Consider the following 22,683-nt stretch of genomic DNA (forward strand, 5'->3'; position numbering starts at 1 on the left):
CATAATACCTATATTCAGGAACACATCATGATGAAGTGATTCTGCAGTTTTGAATGAGTGCCAATGGTGTGGTTGGGTCAGCAGCTGTTGCAGTGCTTCTTGAATGCAAAGATATTACGACCCTGTGCTAGATGCCTGTCATTCATTAAATTTAAGTCAATACGGGATTGTATCGAATTATTTTTTTTATTACAGCCGGACTAGGATAACTGCAGTTATGCCCTAAATACCACACTTCATTACATTTTACATTTTAGTCATTTAGCAGACGCTCTTATCCAGAGCGACTTACAGTAGAGTGCATACATTTTATTACATTTTACATACTGAGACAAGGATATCCCTACCGGCCAAACCCTCCCTAACCCGGACGACGCTATGCCAATTGTGCGTCGCACCACGGACCTCCCGGTTGCGGCCGGCTGCGACAGAGCCTGGGCGCGAACCCAGCCCAGCCTGGGCGCGAACCCAGAGACTCTGGTGGCGCAGCTAGCACTGCGATGCAGTGCCCTAGACCACTGCGCCACCCGGGAGGTCATTGAGCTGTAAACTGTCTTCATTTATCTTAATTCATCACAGAGCTTTTTTGTGTAAGGGTTTATAAAACATTACTTCAGACAGATATGTATTTGTAATGCCGCCCATGCAGTATATAATGCATTTCTGGTGAATAATGACACAGTAAACACAATGGTATTTGTACTTGTGAGCTGAGGAGGGGTTATCAGATCCACCACCGCTTCTCTTTTCCTGTCATCTCATCCTGTTCTACTGAATGTTGGGGAGGAATGGACTTTAATGAAGTAGAATAGGACCCACACACTCAGATACATAAAGATATAAAGATATATGCCACATACAGTATAAATTTAATCTGGAAAAACGCTATATAAATCCAATCCATTATTATATATTAATTGACTGGGTAACAGTGTATTGTATTATTGTGTAATTATTAATGTACAGTAGGCACACTGTAACAAGTATTACAGTGTAACAATGAGTAATTACAATACTTGCTATACTGTGCTTACATGAATAATTACACAGTAGTAAGTGCACTGAAATGTAAAGTGTAACCATTGATTGGTGTCAGAATGCTAATGTCAATTTTTGTGTTTCAGGTGTGGGTGTTTCTTTATACTCGTCGTTCCACAAGACAGTAGGGGAATCCGTGGAGATTCCTGCAGACTTAGAGGGGCACAATGTCACCATAATGCAGTGGAAGTACAGAGGAAAGAATATTGCAGAATTCAACTCAAAAGTTGTATATTCACCAGGATCCCAGTTTGATGGGAGACTAGAGATGAATGTCATTAACTTCAGTTTAACAATTAGGAAACTGACTCTGCAAGACTCAGGGGAATTTCTAGTTGTTGCTGAAACAGACATGCAGATTCCCACTAAGGCTGTCACTCTGCAGGTTCATGGTAGGCAGCTGTCAGCTTTTTTTTTTTTTTTTTTTTTTTTTTTTTTTTTTTACATACATACATACATACATACATACATACATACATACATACATACATACATACATACATACATACATACATACATACATACATACATACATACATACATACATACATACATACATACATACATACATACATACATACATACATACATACATAGATAGATAGATAGATAGATAGATAGATAGATAGATAGATAGATAGATAGATAGATAGATAGATAGATAGATAGATAGATAGATAGATAGATAGATAGATAGATAGATAGATAGATAGATAGATAGTTCACTTTCTATGACTATCTATCAATCTATCTATGGTGGGTGCAACATGAAACAAGCCTCTACACATTCTGATATCGAACCACAAGCTCTGATCTCACCACTTCAGGTCTATATTCTCAATTCTTCCAATAATGAGGAAGGAACCAGTGTGAGACCATGTAGTCAACCATAAGGAGAAGTTGGACAGTATATAACATCTCACTTTTTACATTTCTCTAGAATCTTTCTAGAAGAGGCATGATCTAAGCAGACTATCATCATATAGGAAGTAAAAGGTTTTGTCAGAAGGACTGTAGTTGTAGAAAAAGTAACTTGTCTGTGGGAACAGAATGGAGCACACCTTGCTCTGTTTGCTGCTATGTAAGTACTGAGTTAGTGTGTTTGTTTATGAACATTAATTACCTGATTTACTAAGAATTTAAGTGAAAAGGAATAAGACATTAATGGAAATGAAGACAGTTTCATGAATTAGCTTCATTTGAGTTTTTTTTTATCCCTTATTGAGAAAACAGTGCAAAAGCTTAGTAAATGGCACTAAAAGGAAATTGAAGCAAATGTGAAGAAAGAAAGTGACCACCCTACATTGATGTTGCATCTCTGTGAGAACCTGAGCTTGTATAGCCGATGCCATGCAGACCTGGTTAGTGTGGTGGTGTGCATTTAACCAGGTCATCACTCAGGAACTAAAGAGTGGTGCTAACTCAGTGGTTGCAAAATGTGTTGTCAATGACAATGAATATAAAATGCAATATTTGTTGGATTCATTGTAGTATCAAGTTGTTATTATTGTAAATGGTTGAGAGTTCTTTCGCTACAGTTGTAGTAAACTGTGCTAAGAGATTAATGAGTGGTGTTTTGGTGTTTTTGGTCTCTGTGTGAAGAAAATGGGAAGACAGTGGACATTTATCGACGTCCTCTGTGTTTATTTTTTAGCAAACTTAACATGTGTAAATATTTGTATGAACATAACAAGATTCAACAACTGAGACATAAACTGAACAAGTTCCACAGACATGTGACTAGCAGAAATGGAATAATGTGTCCCTGAACAAAGGGGGGATCAAAATCAAAAGTAACAGTCAGTATTTGGTGTGGCCACCAGCTGCATTCAAGTACTGCAGTGCATCTCCTCCTCGTGGATTCCACCAGATTTGCCAGTTCTTGCTGTGAGATGTTACCCCACTCTTCCACCAAGGCATCTGCAAGTTCCCAGACATTTCTGGGGGGGGGAATGGCCCTAACCCTCACCCTCCGATCCAACAGGTCCCAGATGTGCTGAACGGGATTGAGATCCAGGCTCTTCGCTGGCCGTGGCAGAACACTGACATTCCTGTCTTGCAGGAAATCACGCACAGAACGAGCAGTATGGCTGATGGCATTGTCATGCTGGAGGGTCATGTCAGGATGAGCCTACAGGAAGGGTACCACACGAGGGAGGAGGATGTCTTCCCTGTAACGCACAGCGTTGAGATTGCCTGCAATGACAACAAGCTCAGTCCGATGATGCTGTGACACACCGCCCCAGACCATGACAGACCCTCCACCTCCTAATCGATCCCGCTCCAGAGTACAGTCCTCGGTGTAACGCTCATTCCTTTGACGATTAACGCGAATCCGACCATCACCCCTGGTGAGACAGAACCGCGACTCGTTAGAGAGGAGCACTTTTTGCCAGTCCTCTTTGGTCCAGCGACGGTGGGTTTGTACCCATAGGCGACATTGTTGCTGGTGATGTCTGGTGAGGACCTGCCTTACAACAGGCCTACAAGCCCTCAGTCCAGCCTCTCTCAGCCTATTGCGGACAGTCTGAGCACTGATGGAGGGATTGTGTGTTCCTGCTGTAACTCGGGCAGTTGTTGTTGCCATCCTGTACCTGTTCCACAGGTATGATGTTCGGATGCACCGATCCTGTGCAGGTGTTGTTACACGTGGTCTGCCACTGTGAGGATGATCAGCTGTCCGTCCTGTCACCCTGTAGTGCTGTCTTAGGCATCTCACAGTACGGACATTGCAATTTATTGCCCTGGCCATATCTGAAGTCCTCATGCCTCCTTGCAGCATGCCTAAGGCACGTTCACGCAGATGAGCAGGGACCCTGGGCGTCTTTCTTTTTGTGTTTTTCAGAGTCAGTAGAAAGGCCTCTTTAGTGTCCTAAGTTTTCATAACTGTGACCTTAATTGCCTACCGTCTGTAAGATGTTAGTGTCTTAACGACCGTTCCACAGGTGCATGTTCATTAATTGATTATGGTTCATTGAACAATAATGGGAAACCGTGTTTAAACCCTTTACAATGAAGATCTGTGAAGTTATTTGGATTTTTACAAATTATCTTTGAAAGACAGGGTCCTGATAAAGGGACGTTTCTTTTTTTGCTGAGTTTAGCTGCAGTCCGTACTTCAAACTATCACAAAATGTTCATCTTCCCACTTGTTGTGGTACACGGTTGTGTGATGGTGCTAAGGAAATTGTAATGTTCAATTCTGTAACTGAATGATTGCATCTCCTAAAATACAAACATATAAGACGTTAAGATATTGTGAGTGATTGCTCCAGATTTACAGTTTTATTCATATATTATGTTGCACAGCTGGTGCTTTAATCCTGGATAGCCCTGCCTATCCCATGTCTGAGGGAGACTCTGTGACTCTGCGCTGTACAAATAGATATCAGGAAACAAACCTGAACCCCAGGGTTGATTTCTACAAAGATGGAGTACTCATCAGGAATGAGACCACAGGAGAGATGACCATCCCTGCAGTATCCAAGTCAGATGAAGGCTCCTATAAGTGTAAATCTAATGAAGGAGAATCACCAGAGAGCTGGGTGACAGTGAGAGGTGAGAAGAGCATTGTGTGTGTGTGTGTGTGTGTGTGTGTGTGTGTGTGTGTGTGTGTGTGTGTGTGTGTGTGTGTGTGTGTGTGTGTGTGTGTGTGTGTGTGTGTGTGTGTGTGTGTTGATGGTAAAACATGTGTTTTGATATTCCCTCCAGGTTCCATTGTCTCCATCTCTGTGCTGCCCAGGCTGCTGTGTGGTTTACTGGTTGCGTCTCCCTTTCTACTGGTGTCTATCGTGCTCATGGTGAAATGCTGCAGGGCTCGAGGTGACCACTTTATTTCAGTATACTCCTTCTTTATGTCATGCTCTTATATCACTGCCTTGGCAGTAGCTAATGGGAATCCCTAATAAATACAATTACAAAAATACTCTTATCAAGTAATGTTGACTGAAATTGTTCATTTCAAATGTAAATAGGCAAAGGTGCAGCTATTTCTGTTAAATGTCTTCTATGGACACTTTTTACCATTACAAATGGCAAACTAACCTTTCCATTACTTCTGATGTTACTCTCCGTCCGTTATATTCCTATAGGCCTGTGTTCAACAGCCAAATCTCCTCAAGACGAGTTACCATCTGACGATGTCATCAAACAGACTGAATCATCCGTGTGATCGTTACAATATGAACTGTCAGCTGAAAAAACATGTTTATGATTTTGAAGTTTTTTCTATTGCCTTGCCATTGATTTATGATTGTGTTTCCTGAGTTTAATATCTGAATGTTATGATTTTGTAGGTTGACAATTTCAGCTTTTGGTGGCTTGTGTCCTTTCCTTTGTTATTGTTAAATGTTTTAGATTTTTTTGATTATATTGCACTTACCTCTCTTTAACTTCTGTTTATTAAACAAGCGTAGTGCCTGTTTTTGTTGCAAGGCCCAGTGCAATAAAACATGTGATTTTCCTGTGTTTTATATATATTTTCACACTATGAAAATGGAGTAATACAGTGGAATTGTGAAAATGGTGATAATTTCCTTTTAGTGTAAGAGCTATTTGAAAAGAACACTTGAAATTTTTGCCTTTTGGTGGGATGGAGTTTTGGCCTGCCTGGTGATATCATTAATTTATAGACCAATAAAAAAAGAGTTCCAAACCTCTCTGCCAATAACAGCTAGGTTTCAGTTTTCTGTTCCCCACTCAGACCACTCCTAGACAGTCCTAGCATAAACCTTACTTGAGAAATTGCTATTTGCAAAGAACGTATTTTTGTTTCTTTTTGATAATTTTAATAGAAAATCACAGGAATGGTTTTATATTGAGATAAAAATGGCTGCATTGGACCTTTAAAAGTTGAATTTACTGTATTTTCTTAATATTTTGTATTTTACATAATGTGTTGCTTTTTACATGCAGGTTTATATACAGAATATTGCACATGAATCCTTTCTGTTTTTAATTTTTAATTTTAAATGAGGGTTTATACTTGTTTGGCCAACCTACTATAAGAACTTTAACAGTTAAGTTGGAACATGTATATTATGTTTTCAATTCAATTCATATATTTTTTTTAATATATACATTTGACTTATTTTTCAATTCAATATCTGTCAGTTTTTAGTAAAATTATATTTTTTACAGGAGTTGTTTTACGCTAGGAACCAGATGAGTGTTCCACTATGCAACTTGAATGAAGAGGGTGTGCATTGTCTTATTTCAGATATCGTGACGATTCCGCCTGACGAGCATCACTTAGAAGTCTTGTGTTGTATTTTGTATTAATTCTCAAATATCAAATAAAAAGTGATGATTCAAATCAAATCAAATGTATTGGTCACATACACGTGTTTAGCAGATGTTATTGCGGGTGTAGCGAAATGCTTGTGCTTCTACTTCCAACAGTGGAGCAATATCTAACAAGTAATATCTAACAATTTCACAACAAATACCCAATACACACAAATCCTAGCATAGGAATGGAATTAAGAATATAGAAATATATGAACAAGCAATGTCAGAGCGGCATAGACTAAGATACAGTAGAATAGTATAGAAAAACAGTATATACATATGAGATGAGTAATGCAAGATATGTAAGCATTATTAAGTGAATGAAATACCGTAGAATAGTATAGAATACAGTATATACATATGAGATGAGTAATGCAAGATATGTAAACATCATTAAAGTGACTAGTGTTCCATTCCTTAAAGTGGCCAGTGATTCCTAGTCTATGCCTATAGGCAGCACCCTCTAATGTGCTAGTGATGGCTGTTTAACAGTCTGATGGCCTTGAAATAGAAGCTGTTTTCAGTCTCTCGGTCCCAGCTTTGATGCACCTGTACTGACCTCGCATTCTGGATGATAGTGGGGTGAACAGGCAATGGCTCGGGTGGTTGATGCCCTTGATGATCTTTTTGGCCTTCCTGTGACATCGGGTGCTGTAGGTGTCCTGGAGGGCGGGTAGTTTGACCCCGGTAATGTGTTGGGCAGACCTCATCTGGAGAGCCTTGTGGTTGTGGGCGGTGCAGGTGCCGTACCAGGCGGTGATACAGCCCGACAGGATGCTTTCAATCGTGCATCTGTAAAAATTTGTGAGGGTTTTAAGTGACAAGCCACATTTCTTTAGGCTCCTGAAGATGTTGCGCCTTCACCACACTGTCTGTGTGGGTGGACCATTTCAGTTTGTCAGTGATGTGTACACCAAGGAACTTGAAGCTTTCCACCTTCTCCACTGCGGTCCCGTCGATGTAGATAGGGGGTTGCAACCTCTGCTGTTCCCTTAAGTCCACAATCATCTCCTTTGTTTTGTTGACGTTGAGTGAGAGGTTGTTTTCCAGGCACCACACTCCCAGAGCCCTCATTCTACTGCCAATGTTTGTCTATGGAGAGTGCATGGCTGTGTGTTCGATTTTATACACCTGTCAGCAACGGGTGTGGCCGAATCCACTAAGTTGAAGGGGTGTCCACATACTTTTGTATATATAGTGTATATTGCTTTATTTTATGGCTGGTTATGACACCTACATAAGTGTCAAAACCCACAAAACCTACCACACAAGGCAAAACATTCCATTACACCATAGTCTAGTCTACTTGTCTATGTAACATTTTCTGAAATTAACCATTATTAAATTATTATTATTGTAATTGCGCACATTCAATCTGGGGGACCAGATTTAAGGAGCAGGACAAGACACCCTCTTTTTGACTGATGACTGACATAAGGGCATTTACCTGACAGGCCTATCTGGCTTATATGATTATGATGATCACAATGCTTTATGACAGTGTCATAAAGTGTATTTTCTTAGTACAAGTAAAGTGACAGACGATGATCACAATGCTTTATGACAGTGTCATAAAGTGTATTTTCTACAAGTGATGAAAAAAAACATGACTAAAAAATTCATTACAACAACTAAGGACGTAAGAAACAAACTTTCAAACAAAAAAAAACGTATTAGCAGGGAAAAAACTGATTTGAATAAATGTGGGTTTAAACACTTACAGTATGTACAATGCATTTGGAAAGTATTCAATCCCCTTCTCCACATTTTGTTACGTTACAGTCTTATTCTAAACTGGATTAAATAAATAAAAAATACTCAATCAATCTACACACAATACCCCATAATTACAAAGTGAAAACAGGTATTTAGAAATGTTTGCTAAATGTACATGTCAGAACAAAAACCAAGCCATGAGGTCGAAAGAATTGTCCATAGAGCTCCGAAACAGAAATTTTTCGAGGCACAGATCTGGGGAAAGGTACAAAAAAAACTCTGCAGCATTGAAGTTCCCCAAGAACACAGTGGCCTCCATCATTCTTAAATGGAATACGTTTGGAACCACCAAGACTCTTCCTAGAGCTGGCCGCCTGGCCAAACTGAGAAGTCGGGGGAGAAGGGCCTTGGTCAGGGAGATGACCAAGAACCCGATGGTCACTCTGACAGAGTTCCAGAGTTCCTCTGTGGAGATGGGAGAACCTTCCAGAAGGACAACTATCTCTGAAAATAGCTGTGCAGGGACACAATCTATGTGTGATATTTCAGTTAATTTGTAATACAATTTGTAAAATGTCTAAAAAACTGTTTTTGCTTTGTCATTATGGGGTATAAATTGATGAGGTGAAAAAACAATTTAAACCATTTTAGAATAAGGCTGTAACGTAACAAAATGTAGAAAAAGTCAAGGGGTCTGAATACTTTCCGAATGCACTGTAGTTGGTATAACCAACCATAAAGCAGTTATGACCGTGTCATCATGTGTTATGACACTGGGTGTCAAGTAAAGTGTTACCGTACCTTCAATATCATGGATTGCTGCATGTTGCAAAAATGTATATTACTATTGTGACGCAATAATTGCCATGGTAATTTTGTAAAAATCCAGTCAATGAGCATTATGGGTAATGGAGTCATTCTACAGATTCAAAATGGGCCTACAATTGCTTACATCAAATGCATTAAGACAGCACAATCTCCCCTGGCAACATTGCCATTCCAAACACATTTTTAAAAAAAATATATATATATACAAAACACAGCAACATATGTTGTGGCAATTCCCTGTACTCCCAAATGATGAGAGAGCAAACCACACACCAGTCAGAGTTATACTTAAACTTCACCTTTAATAATAATTAAGCTTTTGCAATAGCATTTGACTTTCAACATTTCAGTATCTCTAATGAAAAGTTGAGAGTGGCCAACATAATGGCAACTGAGATCTTTTATAGCAAAGATCCACCCCCTAGTCGACATGACAAACCACAGATAATAGGAACTGCTCACAAAGAAAGACTTTTACTTGAGAGAGGAGTATCCCATAGCTAGACAGCATTCGCTATAAATTATCGTTCAGTTTGGTCTCCTAAACGAGGTTCTAATCTCATTCTTGGTACTTCACAGAGTACCAAAACATTACCTCATCCAATGGCATATATCAATTGTCAATTCTAGATACTCCCATCTCAAATACACCCCAACCTGGACAAACTCACAGTGAGCCTCTTAGGTCATATACTAGGTCAAGATAAGGGCAACCTCAGAGGGGACATACAATGGTTCCAGACACTGCCATACTCCTCCCCCCAATGAGAAAAGGAGGGAGTGACTGGCGTACAGACATTGTTTAACAGATACATTGACATATGAAGACAAGCCTGACCTCTCCCCTCTCTGGGCCCCAAGTGACTAAGCCCTAGCTGAGAAGAGATAACTGCAACTGCCAACCATATAGTCCAAAGGGAAATATTTTAATGACAAGTATCTCACAAGCATATTATGAAAACAAAACATCTTATCCAACTAATTCTGATTCATCCCCAACACATATCAAGTGTACAGCCAGATGTAAGAGGACGACACTCTTCTTTTTAACCTAAAATGAAGAAAATCAGCCCAAAATTGTAGACTCTCCCGCAGCTTAGAAGGCTTATATTATAATATAGATAAGCAGCATTAGGTCAAAATGGATGAGAAACAGTCTTTAGCATTTTCTGGAATGTACTTTTTTTTATTTATTTTTTATGTACAAATAACATCAGTCAGACCATTTTCTCATCACCCTGAGAGAAATTCCAAAACAAACAGAGGAATTCCTGTTTCTAATGCCGTGAAAACATCAACAGACTTTGAACAGCAGATCTGTGTGTTTCCTAAAATACTCTGTTCAGTTTTATCATTACCTCATCATTCAAATAAAATCTAACTTTATTTACAAAAGTAAATTAATCACACATCTATATGAATATGAATTATCCAGAGTTGTTTTCTTCAGTTTTTCCCCCCCTAAGAGTGATGTCCACATCCTACCCTTTAATTTCCTTCTTCTTACATAATATCTATTTGTCATAATTTAATTGCTTCTATCAATTTTCATCCAGTTTTATTTCTTTGTGGATGGTTTTCACATGTGTCAGCAGGCTAGACTTTTGAGTGAAGCTTTTCCCACAGTCACCACAGCTAAATGGTTTCTCTCCTGTGTGAGTCAATTTATGCATGTTTAGGTGTTGCTTGAGATTGAAGCTCTTCCCACAGTCACAACAGCTAAACGGTTTCTCTCCTGTGTGAGTGAGTTTATGCTTCCTTAGGTTCCCCTTCAAATTGAAGCATTTCCCACAGTCACCACAGCTGAATGGTTTATCTCCTGTGTGAGTCAGTTTATGCTTCCTTAGGTTCCCCTTCAAATTGAAGCATTTCCCACAGTCACCACAGCTAAACGGTTTCTCTCCTGTGTGAGTACGTATATGTTCAGATAGGGTCCACTTCTGATGGAAGCCTTTCCCACAGTCACTACAGGTAAATCGTTTCTCTCCTGTGTGAGTAAATATATGCTTCTTAAGGGAACCCTTCTGACTAAAGCCTTTTCCACAGACACCACAGCTAAATGGTTTCTTTCCGGTGCCAGTCAGTATATCTATGGTTAAGTGTTCGTTGAGATTGAAGCTCCTCCCAGAGTCATCACAGCTACAGCTAAATGGTTTCTCTTCTGTGTGAATCATCATGTGCTTGGAAAGATCTCCTTTCACATTGAAGGCCTTGCCACAAACAGGATAGCTGCAGGGTTTCCCACCATGACAGAGTCGAACATGGGCCTTCAGTTTACAGGTGGAGTTGTAGTTTGTTTTGCAGAAGCAGCATTCACTGGGTCTCTCCTTGGGGAGAGTAACATGCCTCTGTAGGTCAGCTTTCAGAGCAAACGTTTCACCACAGTCACAGCAGCGGTGAGTTTCTCTAGACATGGTGATGGGTTTGGAACAGTGTTCCCCCAATGGAGGGCTGCTGTCAAGTCCTACTGGGTTGCGGCTTACAACGGAGCAATGGCTGGAGTCATTGTTTTGATTATATGGAGGGTCACGGGGATTGCCGAGACCCTTTAGGTGGGTCACAGTGCCAAAAGGTTTAGAATCCACTGGTTTAGAGTCACTGTCTCTGTTCTCCACAGTCTGGGTTTGGGGAAGAGTCAAGGACCAAAGTGGGTCCTCCTGATCCCATTCACTTTTCACACAGAAAGGAGTGAACTTAAACTCTATGATATCAGCCTCCAGCCTTTGAAGCTGCTCTTCCTCCTGACTGGTGACGAGTTCCTCCTGTTCCTCTTTAATCTGTGTGTGCTCTAGGTCCTCCTGCCCCAGACTGGGGCTCCACTCCTGCTCACAGTGCTGCTGCTCAGGGGGAACCTCCTCTTCAGAAACTATGGGAGAGAGCTGCAGGGAGTCTGGAGGGAAGAAGAGGAGCAGAGGTTTGCTATATACCACATAATTAAATAGAACACCTGAATCATACAGTCATCAGCCTTTAGACATGCCTGAGTACACGTAGCTACACTAAATATACAAAAGTAGTATGTTCTTATTTTATTTTACCATTATTTTATCAGGTAAGTTGACTGAGAACACATTCTCATTTACAGCAACGACCTGGGTAACAGTTACAGGGGAGAGGAGGAGGATGAATGAGCCAAATGTAAGCTGAGGATGATTAGGTGACCGTGACGGTATGAGGGACAGCTTGGGAATTTAGCCAGGACACCGGGGTTAACACCCCTACTCTTACGATAAGTGCCATGGGATCTTTAGTGACCACAGAGAGTCAGGACACCCGTTTAACGTCCCATCCGAAGGACAGCTCTCTACACAGGGCAGTGTCCTCAATCACTGCCCAGGGGCATAGGGATATTTTTTTAGACCTGAGGAAAGAGTGCCTCTATGTGGTAGATTATAAGGTGCTAACTGAGCAAAATACAAGTTATCTGAACACAAGTGTGACGTGTAGAGTATTTTTTTATGTTTTGGTCAAATATCACGACTAAGTTCAGCGTATTGGTTATGAAATTAGACATTTGAAACCAGGGTTTTGATACTGGGCAATACATCGAAAATCCACGACAACAGGAAGCAGAAACAGTACTTTTAAGATAATTTTTCAACAGAGATCAACTTAAATCAGGTAAAAACTGTCGAACGAGCCCCAAAAAGTGCTGTGATTTATTGATTTTTATGAAATTACTTAATCATGAAAATGCATTTGGCCTGCCTAGCTAATTGGCAGTGTTGGGGAATAGTGAAATACATGTAGTTTAAAGGACCAATGCAGCTGTTTTTAAATCAATATCAAATCATTTCTGGGTAACAATTAGGCACCTTACTGTAATAGTTTTCCATTAAAATGGCAAAAAATTGCTCTTAAGCAAGAATTTGGCTAGGACTGTCTGGGAGTGGTCTAAATGGGGAGGGGGAAACTTAAAACTAGCTGTTATTGGCAGAGGGGTTTGGAACTGTCTTTATTATTGGTATATCAACCAATATACCGCTTGGTGATGTCACCAGGCAAGCCAAAACTCCCACCCATGCAAACAGGCTGATTAGAAGGTCCTGTGTAGATTGCATTTTCAACCAGCAATTATCAGGAATTCAGCTATTACAGTCACAACCTGTTACTGACAGGTGTATTACATTGAGCACAAATCCATGCAATCTCCATAGGAAAACATTGGCAGTAGAATGGGCTGACTGAAGAGTTCAGTGATAGGATGTCACCTTTCCAACAAGTCAGTATGTCAAATTTCTGCCCTGCTAGAGCTGCCCCGATCAATGTAAGTGCTGTTATTGTGAAATGGAAACGTCTAGGAACAACAACGGCTCAGCAGCGAAGCGGTAGGCCACACAAGCTCACAGAATGGGAGCGTCAAGTGCTGAAGTGTGCAGCGCGTAAAAATCGTCTGTCCTCGGTTTCAACACTCACTACTAAACTTCCAAACGGCCTCTGGAAGCAGCGTCAGCACAATAACTGTCCTTTCGGGAGCTTGCCGCCATTGGACTCTGTAGCAGTGGAAACGCATTCTCTGGAGTGATGAATCACAAATCAGTGTTTGGCAGATGCCACGAGAACACTACCTGCCCCAATGTATTGTGCCAACTGTACAGTTTGGTGGAAGAGGAATAATGGTCTGGGGCTGTTTTTCATGATTCGGGCTAGGCCCCTTAGAAATCTTAACACTACAGCATACAATGACATTCTAGACGATTCTGTGCTTCCAACTTTGTGGCAACAGTTTGGGGAAGGCCCTTTCCTGTTTCAGCATGACAATGCCCCCGTGCACAAAGCGAGGTCCATACAAAAATGGTTTGTCGAGATCAGTGTGGAAGAACTTGACTGGCCTGCACAGAGCCCTGACCTCAACTCCATCGAACACATTTGGGATGAATTGGAACACCAGCTGCGAGCCAGGCCTAATCGTCCAACATCAGTGCCCAACCTTACTAATGCTCTTGGGGCTGCATGGAGGTCCCCACAGCAATGTTCCAACATCTAGTGGAAAGCCTTCCCGAAAGAGTGAAGGCTGTTATAGCAGCAAAGGGGGAACCAACTCCATATTAATGCCTATGATTTTGGAATGAGATGTTCAATGAGCAGGTGTCCACATACCTTTGGTCATGTAGTGTAGTTTCTTAGCAAAGAGCAATTCCTCAATTTCTGCAGGACTGTCTGGGAATGGGGATGGGAAATCTGAATACCAGCTTTTATAGTTGCAAAGAGACAGAATCACTAGATCACTTATTCTGGTATTGAACCTATGTAGCTTGTTTCTGGTCACAGGTTCAGGAATGACAGAAAAATCACACCATTCACCTAAAACTAACCCTACAAATAGCACAGTTGGGAAATTTGGAAAACCAGTCAATAAACAAAAAATAACGCTTAGTAAAAATATAAAACTTTGACTTACAATCTGTTGATACTATGCAATTAGAAATGTTCAAAATGTATGTGAAACAACATAGCACAGTTGAAAAATATATGGCACATGGAAATCATAAGCGGGTGGTCTACAGAAATAGGTGGGGTTGGCTGAGTGTAGCTAAGGGGTAGGATTAAAAGCTCATGATTTATAATAGTTATGACTGGAAACACTATTTCACATTTACCTGATATGTTTAAGTGCAATCTATCCAGATGTCAGTGCTGGGCTTAATTCAAATTAAAGGCAGTTAATTCAGGTAATTTTTATTTAAAATGTTGAAATGTAGTTTGGTAATAAATATCTTCTACTTGTCAGTTTATTGAGAAGTCATTGAAAATAAATGAACATTTTACAATTACTGAATTGTAATTTTAGTTTACTTTCTTAATTGACTGCCTTCAATTTGAATTCAGCCCTACCCTGATGTATATCAAATAACTATATTTTTGCTATGTAACTAGTGTGTAAAAAAAAAAGTGGCATGTATGTAAAATGTGTGTAGAGTTTTGTCGTCCGATGACAAAAATGGGCAGCAAAAAAAAAGCTGTTATTGGCAGAGAAGTTTGGAAATCTTTCTTATTGGTCTATTAACTCATTTACCCCCAGGTGATGTCACCAGGTAGGCCAAAACTCCATCCCACCAAAACGGGATGAAATGGCTCTTTTCAAACAGCTCTTACACTGAAAGGGCATTATCATAAAAAATATAAAATACAGGAAATCACGTTTTTGACTGCACTAGGCCTTTAAGTGAACTATATTTTGTTAAGGGTGGCTTTCATGTCGCTTCCAATTCCATTGTACCAATGGCAATTTGAATGCAGAGATACCATGATGAGATCCTGAGGCCCATGGCTGTGCCATTCATCCGCTGCCATCACCTCACCTCGTGCATTATCATGCATGATAATGCACGGCCCCATGGTGCAAGGATCTGAACATAAATTCATGGAAGCTGAAAATGTCCCAGTTCTGCCATGGCCTGCATACTCACCAGACTTGCCACCCCATTGAGCACGTTTGTAATGCTCTGTATTGACCTGTATGACAGCGTGTTCCAGTTCTCGCCAATATCCAGCAACTTCGCACAGCCATTGTAGTGGAGTGGGACAACATTCCACAGGTCACAATCAACAGCCTGATCAACTCTATGCGAAGGAGATATGTCGCGCTGCATGAGGCAAATGGTGGTCACACCAGATACTGACTGGTTTTCTGATCTTGACAAACAGGTATCTGTGACAAACAGATGCATATCTGTATACCCAGTAATGTGAAATCCATAGATTTGGGCCAAATGAATTTATTTCAATTGACTGATTTCCTTATATAAACTGTAACATGTTGCGTTGATATTTGTGTTCAGTATAGATACGAACCTATACATGTTATCTTCGGTGTGATACACAGCAGTCTCCGTAGCCGATCATTCTCCTCCTGGTACCCCACTACCGTTTTCTCAACTGCCCCGAAAATCTCCACAGCAGCAGCCGTTAAACGCTCGTTCAAAAACACACGCAAGAACTCTAGTTTAGACATGTTCTGTCAAATTAGTTTTGCGTTGCAAATTCAACTGAGCCAGTTGGTATTTCTTTAGTCAACACGGTGAATGTTGAAAATCAAAACAAATTCGTCTCCAATCCTACTTCCGTGTAATACTCAAGGGATTTTAGACGATTCCTTGGTTCTAGCTAGCGTGTGGCAAGCCCAGAAACACAACAGCGCCGCCAGCTGGTTGGGGGTTTACTACCGTGCAAGGCAGCCAGTCTAGAGACTAGTAAAGTGAAACGATTACTACATTATTATTTTTTTAACATTAGAAAAACAGTGGTTATCATAAGTATAGGATGATCTGGGAGAATCAATTATTTCTCAGGAGTCGATTGTATATCAATGAATGAAAATAGTCTTCAAGAAATGGACGGAGATCGTTTCTGGAAAGTATATATTTAATGTATCAACAATAACATCAGTCTGACCATTCATTCTCCAGAGATAAATGGTTTCTCTCCTGTGTGAGTTGCTTTGTGCTTCCTTAGGTAACCTTTGAGACTGAAGATTTTCCCACAGTCGCCACAGCTGAATAATTTATCTCCTGTGTGAGTCAGTTTGTGCACCGTTTGGGTCTATAGGGTCTGCCTTAGCCCAAGAATGTACTCTTAAGGAGTGTAGATGAGCCTACCATTACTCCCTAAGGTCCAAGAACTTTATATGTTATTTTTCAAAAGTAGACGGGCTCTAGCAGCCAAAACAGCCAAATACTCCATCTAAATGTGAATCGATTCTCAATTGCAATATCGTTCTAGAAACTTTCATATCACATAAAAAGAATTTCACAACTGCAAAATATGCACTTAAAAAATGTGTTTCATTGCCACATACACCGGATATGTGCAGTAAATTGAATTGTTTTACATGGTCACCCATAGTAGTAAGGCGCCCCTGGAGCAAATTAGGGTTAAGTGCCTTGCTCAAGGGCACAGACAGATTTTTCCCCATGTCGACTTGGGTATTCAAACCAGCAACTTTTAGGTTACTGGCCCAACGCACTAACCGCTAGGCTACCTGCCGCCCTGTAAAATGTTTTATCCGGCTTTTTCACAGTTGCAGCTGACAGTATTTTTCAGTTACAACATGTTTCTGGTGGCTTTCTTCCGTTACAGAGCATGCTAGATAGAGGCGACCACCTGTGGTAATTAGCTGTCTTCCTTAAACACACACTATAACATGGAGATATGGCAGTGTGGAAAGACTTTATTTTTGTATTTAACTAGTCAAGGCAGTTTAGAACAAATTCTTATTTACAATGACAGCCTAGTGGGTTAACTGCCTTGTTCAGGGGCAGAACGACAGATTTTTACCTTGTCAGCTCAGGGATTCGATCTAGCAACCTTTCAGTTACTGCCCCAACGCTCTAACCACTAGGCTACCTGCCGCCCCAATGCTCTAACCACTAGGCTACCTGCCACCCCTACGCTAACCCTAACCCTATAAAGATGTGTATTAATTTAAGGGTCTGCCTGTGCTTGAAGCTTTTCCCACAGTCACCACAGTTAAATTATTTCTCTCCTCTGTGAATCAGTTTATGCCTGGTTAGGGTCCCCTTGAGACTGAAGCTTATCCCACAACCACAGCTAAATTATTAATCTCCTGTGTGAGTCAGTATATTCGTCCCTAGGTCTCCCTTCTGACTGAAGCTTTTCCCACAGTCCTCACAGCTAAATGGTTTCTCTTCTGTGAGAGTCAGTTTGTCCTTCCTTAGGTAACCTTTGAGACTGAAGCTTTTCCCACGGTCACCACCGCTAAATGATCTCTCTCCTGTGTGAATCTATATGTGTCTCGACAGATCTCCTTTGATTTTGAATCTCTTGACAAAAACAGGACAGGTGCATTGTGTCCCACCGTGACAGAGTCGGACATCAGCCTTCAGTTTACAGTTGTATCATTTTTTGCAGAAAGGGCATTCATTGGGTCTCTTCTTGACAAGAGTCACATGCCTCTGCAGGTCAACTGTCAGAGCAAACGTTTCACCACAGTCACGGCAATGGCAAGTTTTCTAGACGTGGTGCTGGGTTTGGAACATTGTTCCCCCGTTGATGGGTTTGGATCCAATGGAGGGTTAGGATCCAATGATGGGCTGGGATGGGCTGCGATCCAATGGTGGTTTGGAACCAGTTGTGGGTTGGGATCCAATGATGGGCTGGGATGGGCTGGGATCCAATGATGGGTTTGGATCCAATGGTGGGTTGGGATCCAATTGTGGGCTGCTGTCAAGTACTACTGGGTCGCTGCTTACGGCTGAGCTGTGGCTGGAGGTATTGTTTCAAGTTTTAATGCCACATGCATAATGAAGTACAGTGAAATTCCATTCTTGCAAACTCTAACCCCAAGGCAGTAATCAATAACAATTAATACTAAAAATAACAAGGTAGAACAAAACAAGAAGAACACGATAACTTCTTATGGCTGCAAGGGGCAGCACTGAGTAACCTGGAAAGAGGTGGCCATTTCAAACGGCCTCCTACTCAATTCTTGCTCGTACAATATGCATATTATCATTACTATTGGATAGAAAACACTCTCTAGTTTCTTAAACCGTTTGAATTATTTCTCTAAGTGAACCAGAACTCTTTCTGCAGCCCATTTCCTATCCGGAAGTGAGATTTCCAAAAGCGAGGTCTTTTTTCAAGAGCTTGTCTATAAAAGGGCATGTCACTTGGGACTATAGAAACACGTCATACACATTCCCCTGGGTGTCAAGCGGAAGTGAGAGCAGAAATGACTTGATTATCTTGTTCAGAGATTGAATACACCCTCTTGGAGTGAGGTCCGCCATTATTATTTTTTACGAATGCGCGAAGTTGGACCCGGAATTGCCTCCTGGAAAACAGTCGTTATAGGTGAATATGATCTCCGGCTTCGATTTTATTTGATACATGTCACAATATCATCCTAAAGTATGTTTTTTCAATATAGTTTAATTATATTATTGAAATTTATTCGGGACTTTAGACGTGATGCGTTGGAAGAATTTTTTCAAGAAGGAGAGGTTAGCGCCGCACGACCAGTGTGCTTGCTAATTCAAGAGGGAAATAGTTCGTTCTGGATCCAAACAAAGACGGCTCTGGACAATGGACCCCTTTACAACATTCTGATGGAAGATCAACAAAGATAAGGACCCAATTTGGGATGCTATTTCATATATCTGTCGAGCTGTGCTATCGCTACCGATTACTTGGAATCAATGCTGTTGTGTGTTAGCCATTGCAGTAAGCTAATATAACGATATATTGTGTTTTCGCTGTAAAACACTTAAAAAATCGGAAATATTGTCTGTATTCACAAGATCTTTGTCTTTCATTTTGCTATACACCATATATTTTTCTGAAATGTTTTATGATGAGTAATTAGGTAGTTGACGTTGGTGTCTGTATTTACTCTGGCTACTCCCGTGCTATTTCTGACTGTAGCTATGATGGTAGCATCAATGTAAAACTGATTTATAGCTCAAATATGCACATTTTTCGAACAAAATATAGATTTATTGTGTAACATGTTATAGGACTGTCATCTGAGGAAGTTGTTTCTAGGTTTGGTTGGATCTTGGTTAGTTAGGTTGGCTTTGTGCATGCTACCTGTGCTGTGAAAAATGTCTGTCCTCTTTTGTATTTGGTGGTGAACTAACATAAATATACGTGGTGTTTTTGCTGTAAAACATTTAAAAAATCGGACACGTTGGCTGGATTAACAAGATGTTTATCTTTCAAATGCTGTATTGGACTTGTTAATGTGTGAAAGTTAAATATTTAAAAAAAATAGATTTTGAATTTCGCGCCCTGCAATTGAGCTGGATGTTGTCATAAGTGTACCGACGTCGGGACAGCCAGCCTAACAGGATAAAGTAAGTAAGCCTAACATATACGTCAGCTCCAGTACCGTATTTACAATGTGCAGAGATACTGGATGGATAGAGGTTATTTCTCCTAACGTACGGCGTAAATTCTCCTTGCCTGCTATGAAAATGTAACTTCCGGTCGTAGCTGTGTACCTAGTCAAGGATCTCTCTATACTTTGCTCCGTTCATCTTTGCCTTGATCCTGGCTATTCTCACAGTCCCTGCTGCTGAAAACATCCCCACAGCATGATGCTGCCACCACCATGCTTCACCGTAGGGATGATGCCAGGTTTTCTCCAGACGTGACGCTTGGCATTCAGGCCGAAGCGTTGAATCTTGGTTTCATCAAACCAGAGAATATAGTTTCTCATGGTCTGAGAGTCTTTAGCTGCCTTTTGGCAAACTCCAAGCTGGCTGTCATGTGCCTGTTACTGCGGAGTGGCTTCAGTCTGGCCGCTACCAAAAAGGCCTGATTGGTGGAGTGCTGCAGAGATGGTTGTCTTTCTGGAAGGTTCTCCCATCTCCACAGAGGAACTCTAAAGCTCTGTCAGAGTGACCATCGGGTTCTTGGTCACCTCCCTGACCAAGACCCTTCTCCTCCGATGTCTCAGTCTGGCCGGATGGACAGCTCTAGGAAGAGTCTTGGTGGGATCAAACTTCTTCCATTTTAAGAATGATACAGGCCACTGTGTTCTTGGGGACCTTCAATGCTGCAGAAATTTTCCCCAAATCTGATCCTCGACACAATCCTGTCTCGGAGCTCTACGGAACAATTTCTTCGACCTCATGGCTTTGTTTTTGCTCTGACATGCACTGTCAACTGTGGGACATTATATAGAATGGTGTGTGCCTTTCCAAATCATGTCCAATCAATTGAATTCCCCGCAGGTGGACTCCAATCAAGTTGTAGAAACATCTCAAGAATGATCAATGGAAACAAGATGCACCTGAGCTCAATTTCAAGTCTCATAGTATAGGGTCTGAATACTTATGTAAATAAGTTATTTCTGTTTTTTATTGGTAATAAATTTGCAAACAAACAATTTGTTTTCGCTTTGTCTTTATGGGTTGTTGTGTGTAGATTGAGGGGGAAAAACAATTTGATCCATTTTAGAATAAGGCTGTAACATAACATGTAGACAAAGTCAAGGGGTCTGAATACTTTCCGAATGCACTGTACATGACGATTGTTTTGTTCTATGACACCCACAGGCCTCACACGAGTAGACTGAAGGTCCCCGGTACCAGTTGACCAAATGAATGAAAGTATGTATGGAGACTGTTTAATGAATGACAAAAATAAGTGTTTAAATACATGTAAAAAATAAACGTTCCATGATATTTCTTGTATCTGTCAAATATATGGGAGAATATTCAGAACAAACTTCCTTTTAAATTGTTTTTGGGACAATCTGTTGTTCGATGTAGTGAATCTGTTATTCAATGCGTTTGTATGGACTAATAGAAGTAAGGCCAAAAATACATTTATCAAATATTTTTTTTATATTTTTTTATACTTCAAGGGGTCTTAAAATTCCAAATCAAATAGCTAAATTATCCTTGGTATGACCTTCTTAAAACAATTCCCGATAGCTTAGTAGACCCCCTGGCTTAGGCAGGGCTTAGACTCCGATGGGTTAAATTAAATTATGGGCTGAAAGACAAATTCAACTCCATCTTTCATCGAATCAGATGGCTTATTCATCACAACCATTTGATGTCCAATTATTTGAATGATTACTTCATTGGCAAAGTGGGCAAATTTAGGCAGGAAATGCCAACAACGAACAGTGAGCCACTGTACTCGTGCATAAGAAGCTAATAATGAAAGAAAAGCATTGCAAGTTTAATTTTGTAAAGTTATTGTGAGAGAGGGGGAGAAATGATTGTTATTGATCAATATTGATAAACCTCCTGGCATTGACAACTTAGATGGAAAGCTACTGAGGATGGTAGCTCCATTCCCTATGGAATGGCGCCGACAGAGAGGGCTACCTTGCTTCTAGCTCTTAAGAAACTTTGCCGTATTTAGTTTTTTTAATGTATTATTTCTTACATTATTAGCCCAGAAATTTTTATTTTTATTTTTACATACAGCCGGGAAGAACTATTGGATATCAGAGCAGTGGTAACTCGCCAGCACTACCAGCATTACGACCAGGAATATTTCCGTGAAACAGAGTATGTTACAATCCCGGATGTCTCGCTGGAAAGCAACCCTTGCCCTAATTTCGTCTACCTTGTTATCTAGAGACTGGGCATTAGCAAGTAATATACTCGGAAGCGATGGGTGATGTGCGCGCCTCTGAAGTCTGACCAGAAGACGGAGCAGGCTTCTGGTTAGACTTCGGAGGTGTGCACACCACCCACCGCTTCCGAGTATATTACTTGCTAATGCCCAGTCTATAGATAAGATAGACAAAATTAGGGCAAGGGTTGCTTTCCAGAGAGACAACTTTCCTGTACCCAAGAAGGCAAAGGTAACTGAACTGAATGACTATCGCGCTGTAGCACTCACTTCTGTCATCATGAAGTGCTTTGAGAGACTAGTCAAGGATCATATCACCTCCACCTTACCTGTCACCCTAGACCCACTTAAATTTTCTTACCGCCCAAATAGATCTACAGATGATACAATCGCCATCACACTGCACACTGCCCTATCCCATCTGGACAAGAGGAATACCAATGGAAGAATGCTGTTCATTGACTATAGTTTATTGACTGTAGCTCAGGATAAGGAATATCTAACCATTTCACAATAATACACACAATACACGCAAATCTAAAGTAAAGGAATGGAATTAAGAGTATATAAATATTTGGACGAGCAATGTCGGAGCGGCGTAGACTAAGATACAGTAGAATAGGATAGAATACAGTATATACATATGAGATGAGTAACGAGAAATATCTAGACACTATTAAAGTGACTCGTGTTCCATTATTAAAGTGGCCAGTGAAATCAAGTCTATGTATATAGGGCAGCAGCCTCTAATGT

At 40.7% G+C, this 22,683-nt stretch overlaps 2 protein-coding genes across 2 annotated transcripts; one reads left to right on the plus strand and one right to left on the minus strand.

Moving 5' to 3' along the window:
- The first annotated feature begins 549 nt into the window (after nucleotides 1-549).
- LOC120049276 (sialoadhesin-like) lies at nucleotides 550-6,351 on the plus strand. Its single transcript, XM_038995524.1, has 4 exons — nucleotides 550-1,430; nucleotides 4,348-4,596; nucleotides 4,750-4,860; nucleotides 5,130-6,351. Exons 1-4 carry the CDS (start codon nucleotides 1,217-1,219, stop codon nucleotides 5,207-5,209), a joined length of 654 nt encoding a protein of 217 aa, XP_038851452.1. The 5' UTR covers nucleotides 550-1,216; the 3' UTR covers nucleotides 5,210-6,351.
- A 3,696-nt stretch (nucleotides 6,352-10,047) lies between these two features.
- On the minus strand, nucleotides 10,048-15,921 carry LOC120049277 (gastrula zinc finger protein XlCGF57.1-like). The gene is made up of 2 exons (XM_038995525.1): nucleotides 15,667-15,921; nucleotides 10,048-11,761 (listed from the first exon to the last, which is right to left on the minus strand). The coding sequence occupies exons 1-2, from the start codon at nucleotides 15,824-15,826 to the stop codon at nucleotides 10,413-10,415; spliced, it is 1,509 nt and encodes a 502-aa protein (XP_038851453.1). The 5' UTR covers nucleotides 15,827-15,921; the 3' UTR covers nucleotides 10,048-10,412.
- Between the last annotated feature and the right edge of the window lie 6,762 nt (nucleotides 15,922-22,683).

This window comes from Salvelinus namaycush, chromosome 6 (genome assembly GCF_016432855.1).
Source record: "Salvelinus namaycush isolate Seneca chromosome 6, SaNama_1.0, whole genome shotgun sequence".
NCBI lineage: Eukaryota > Metazoa > Chordata > Actinopteri > Salmoniformes > Salmonidae > Salvelinus > Salvelinus namaycush.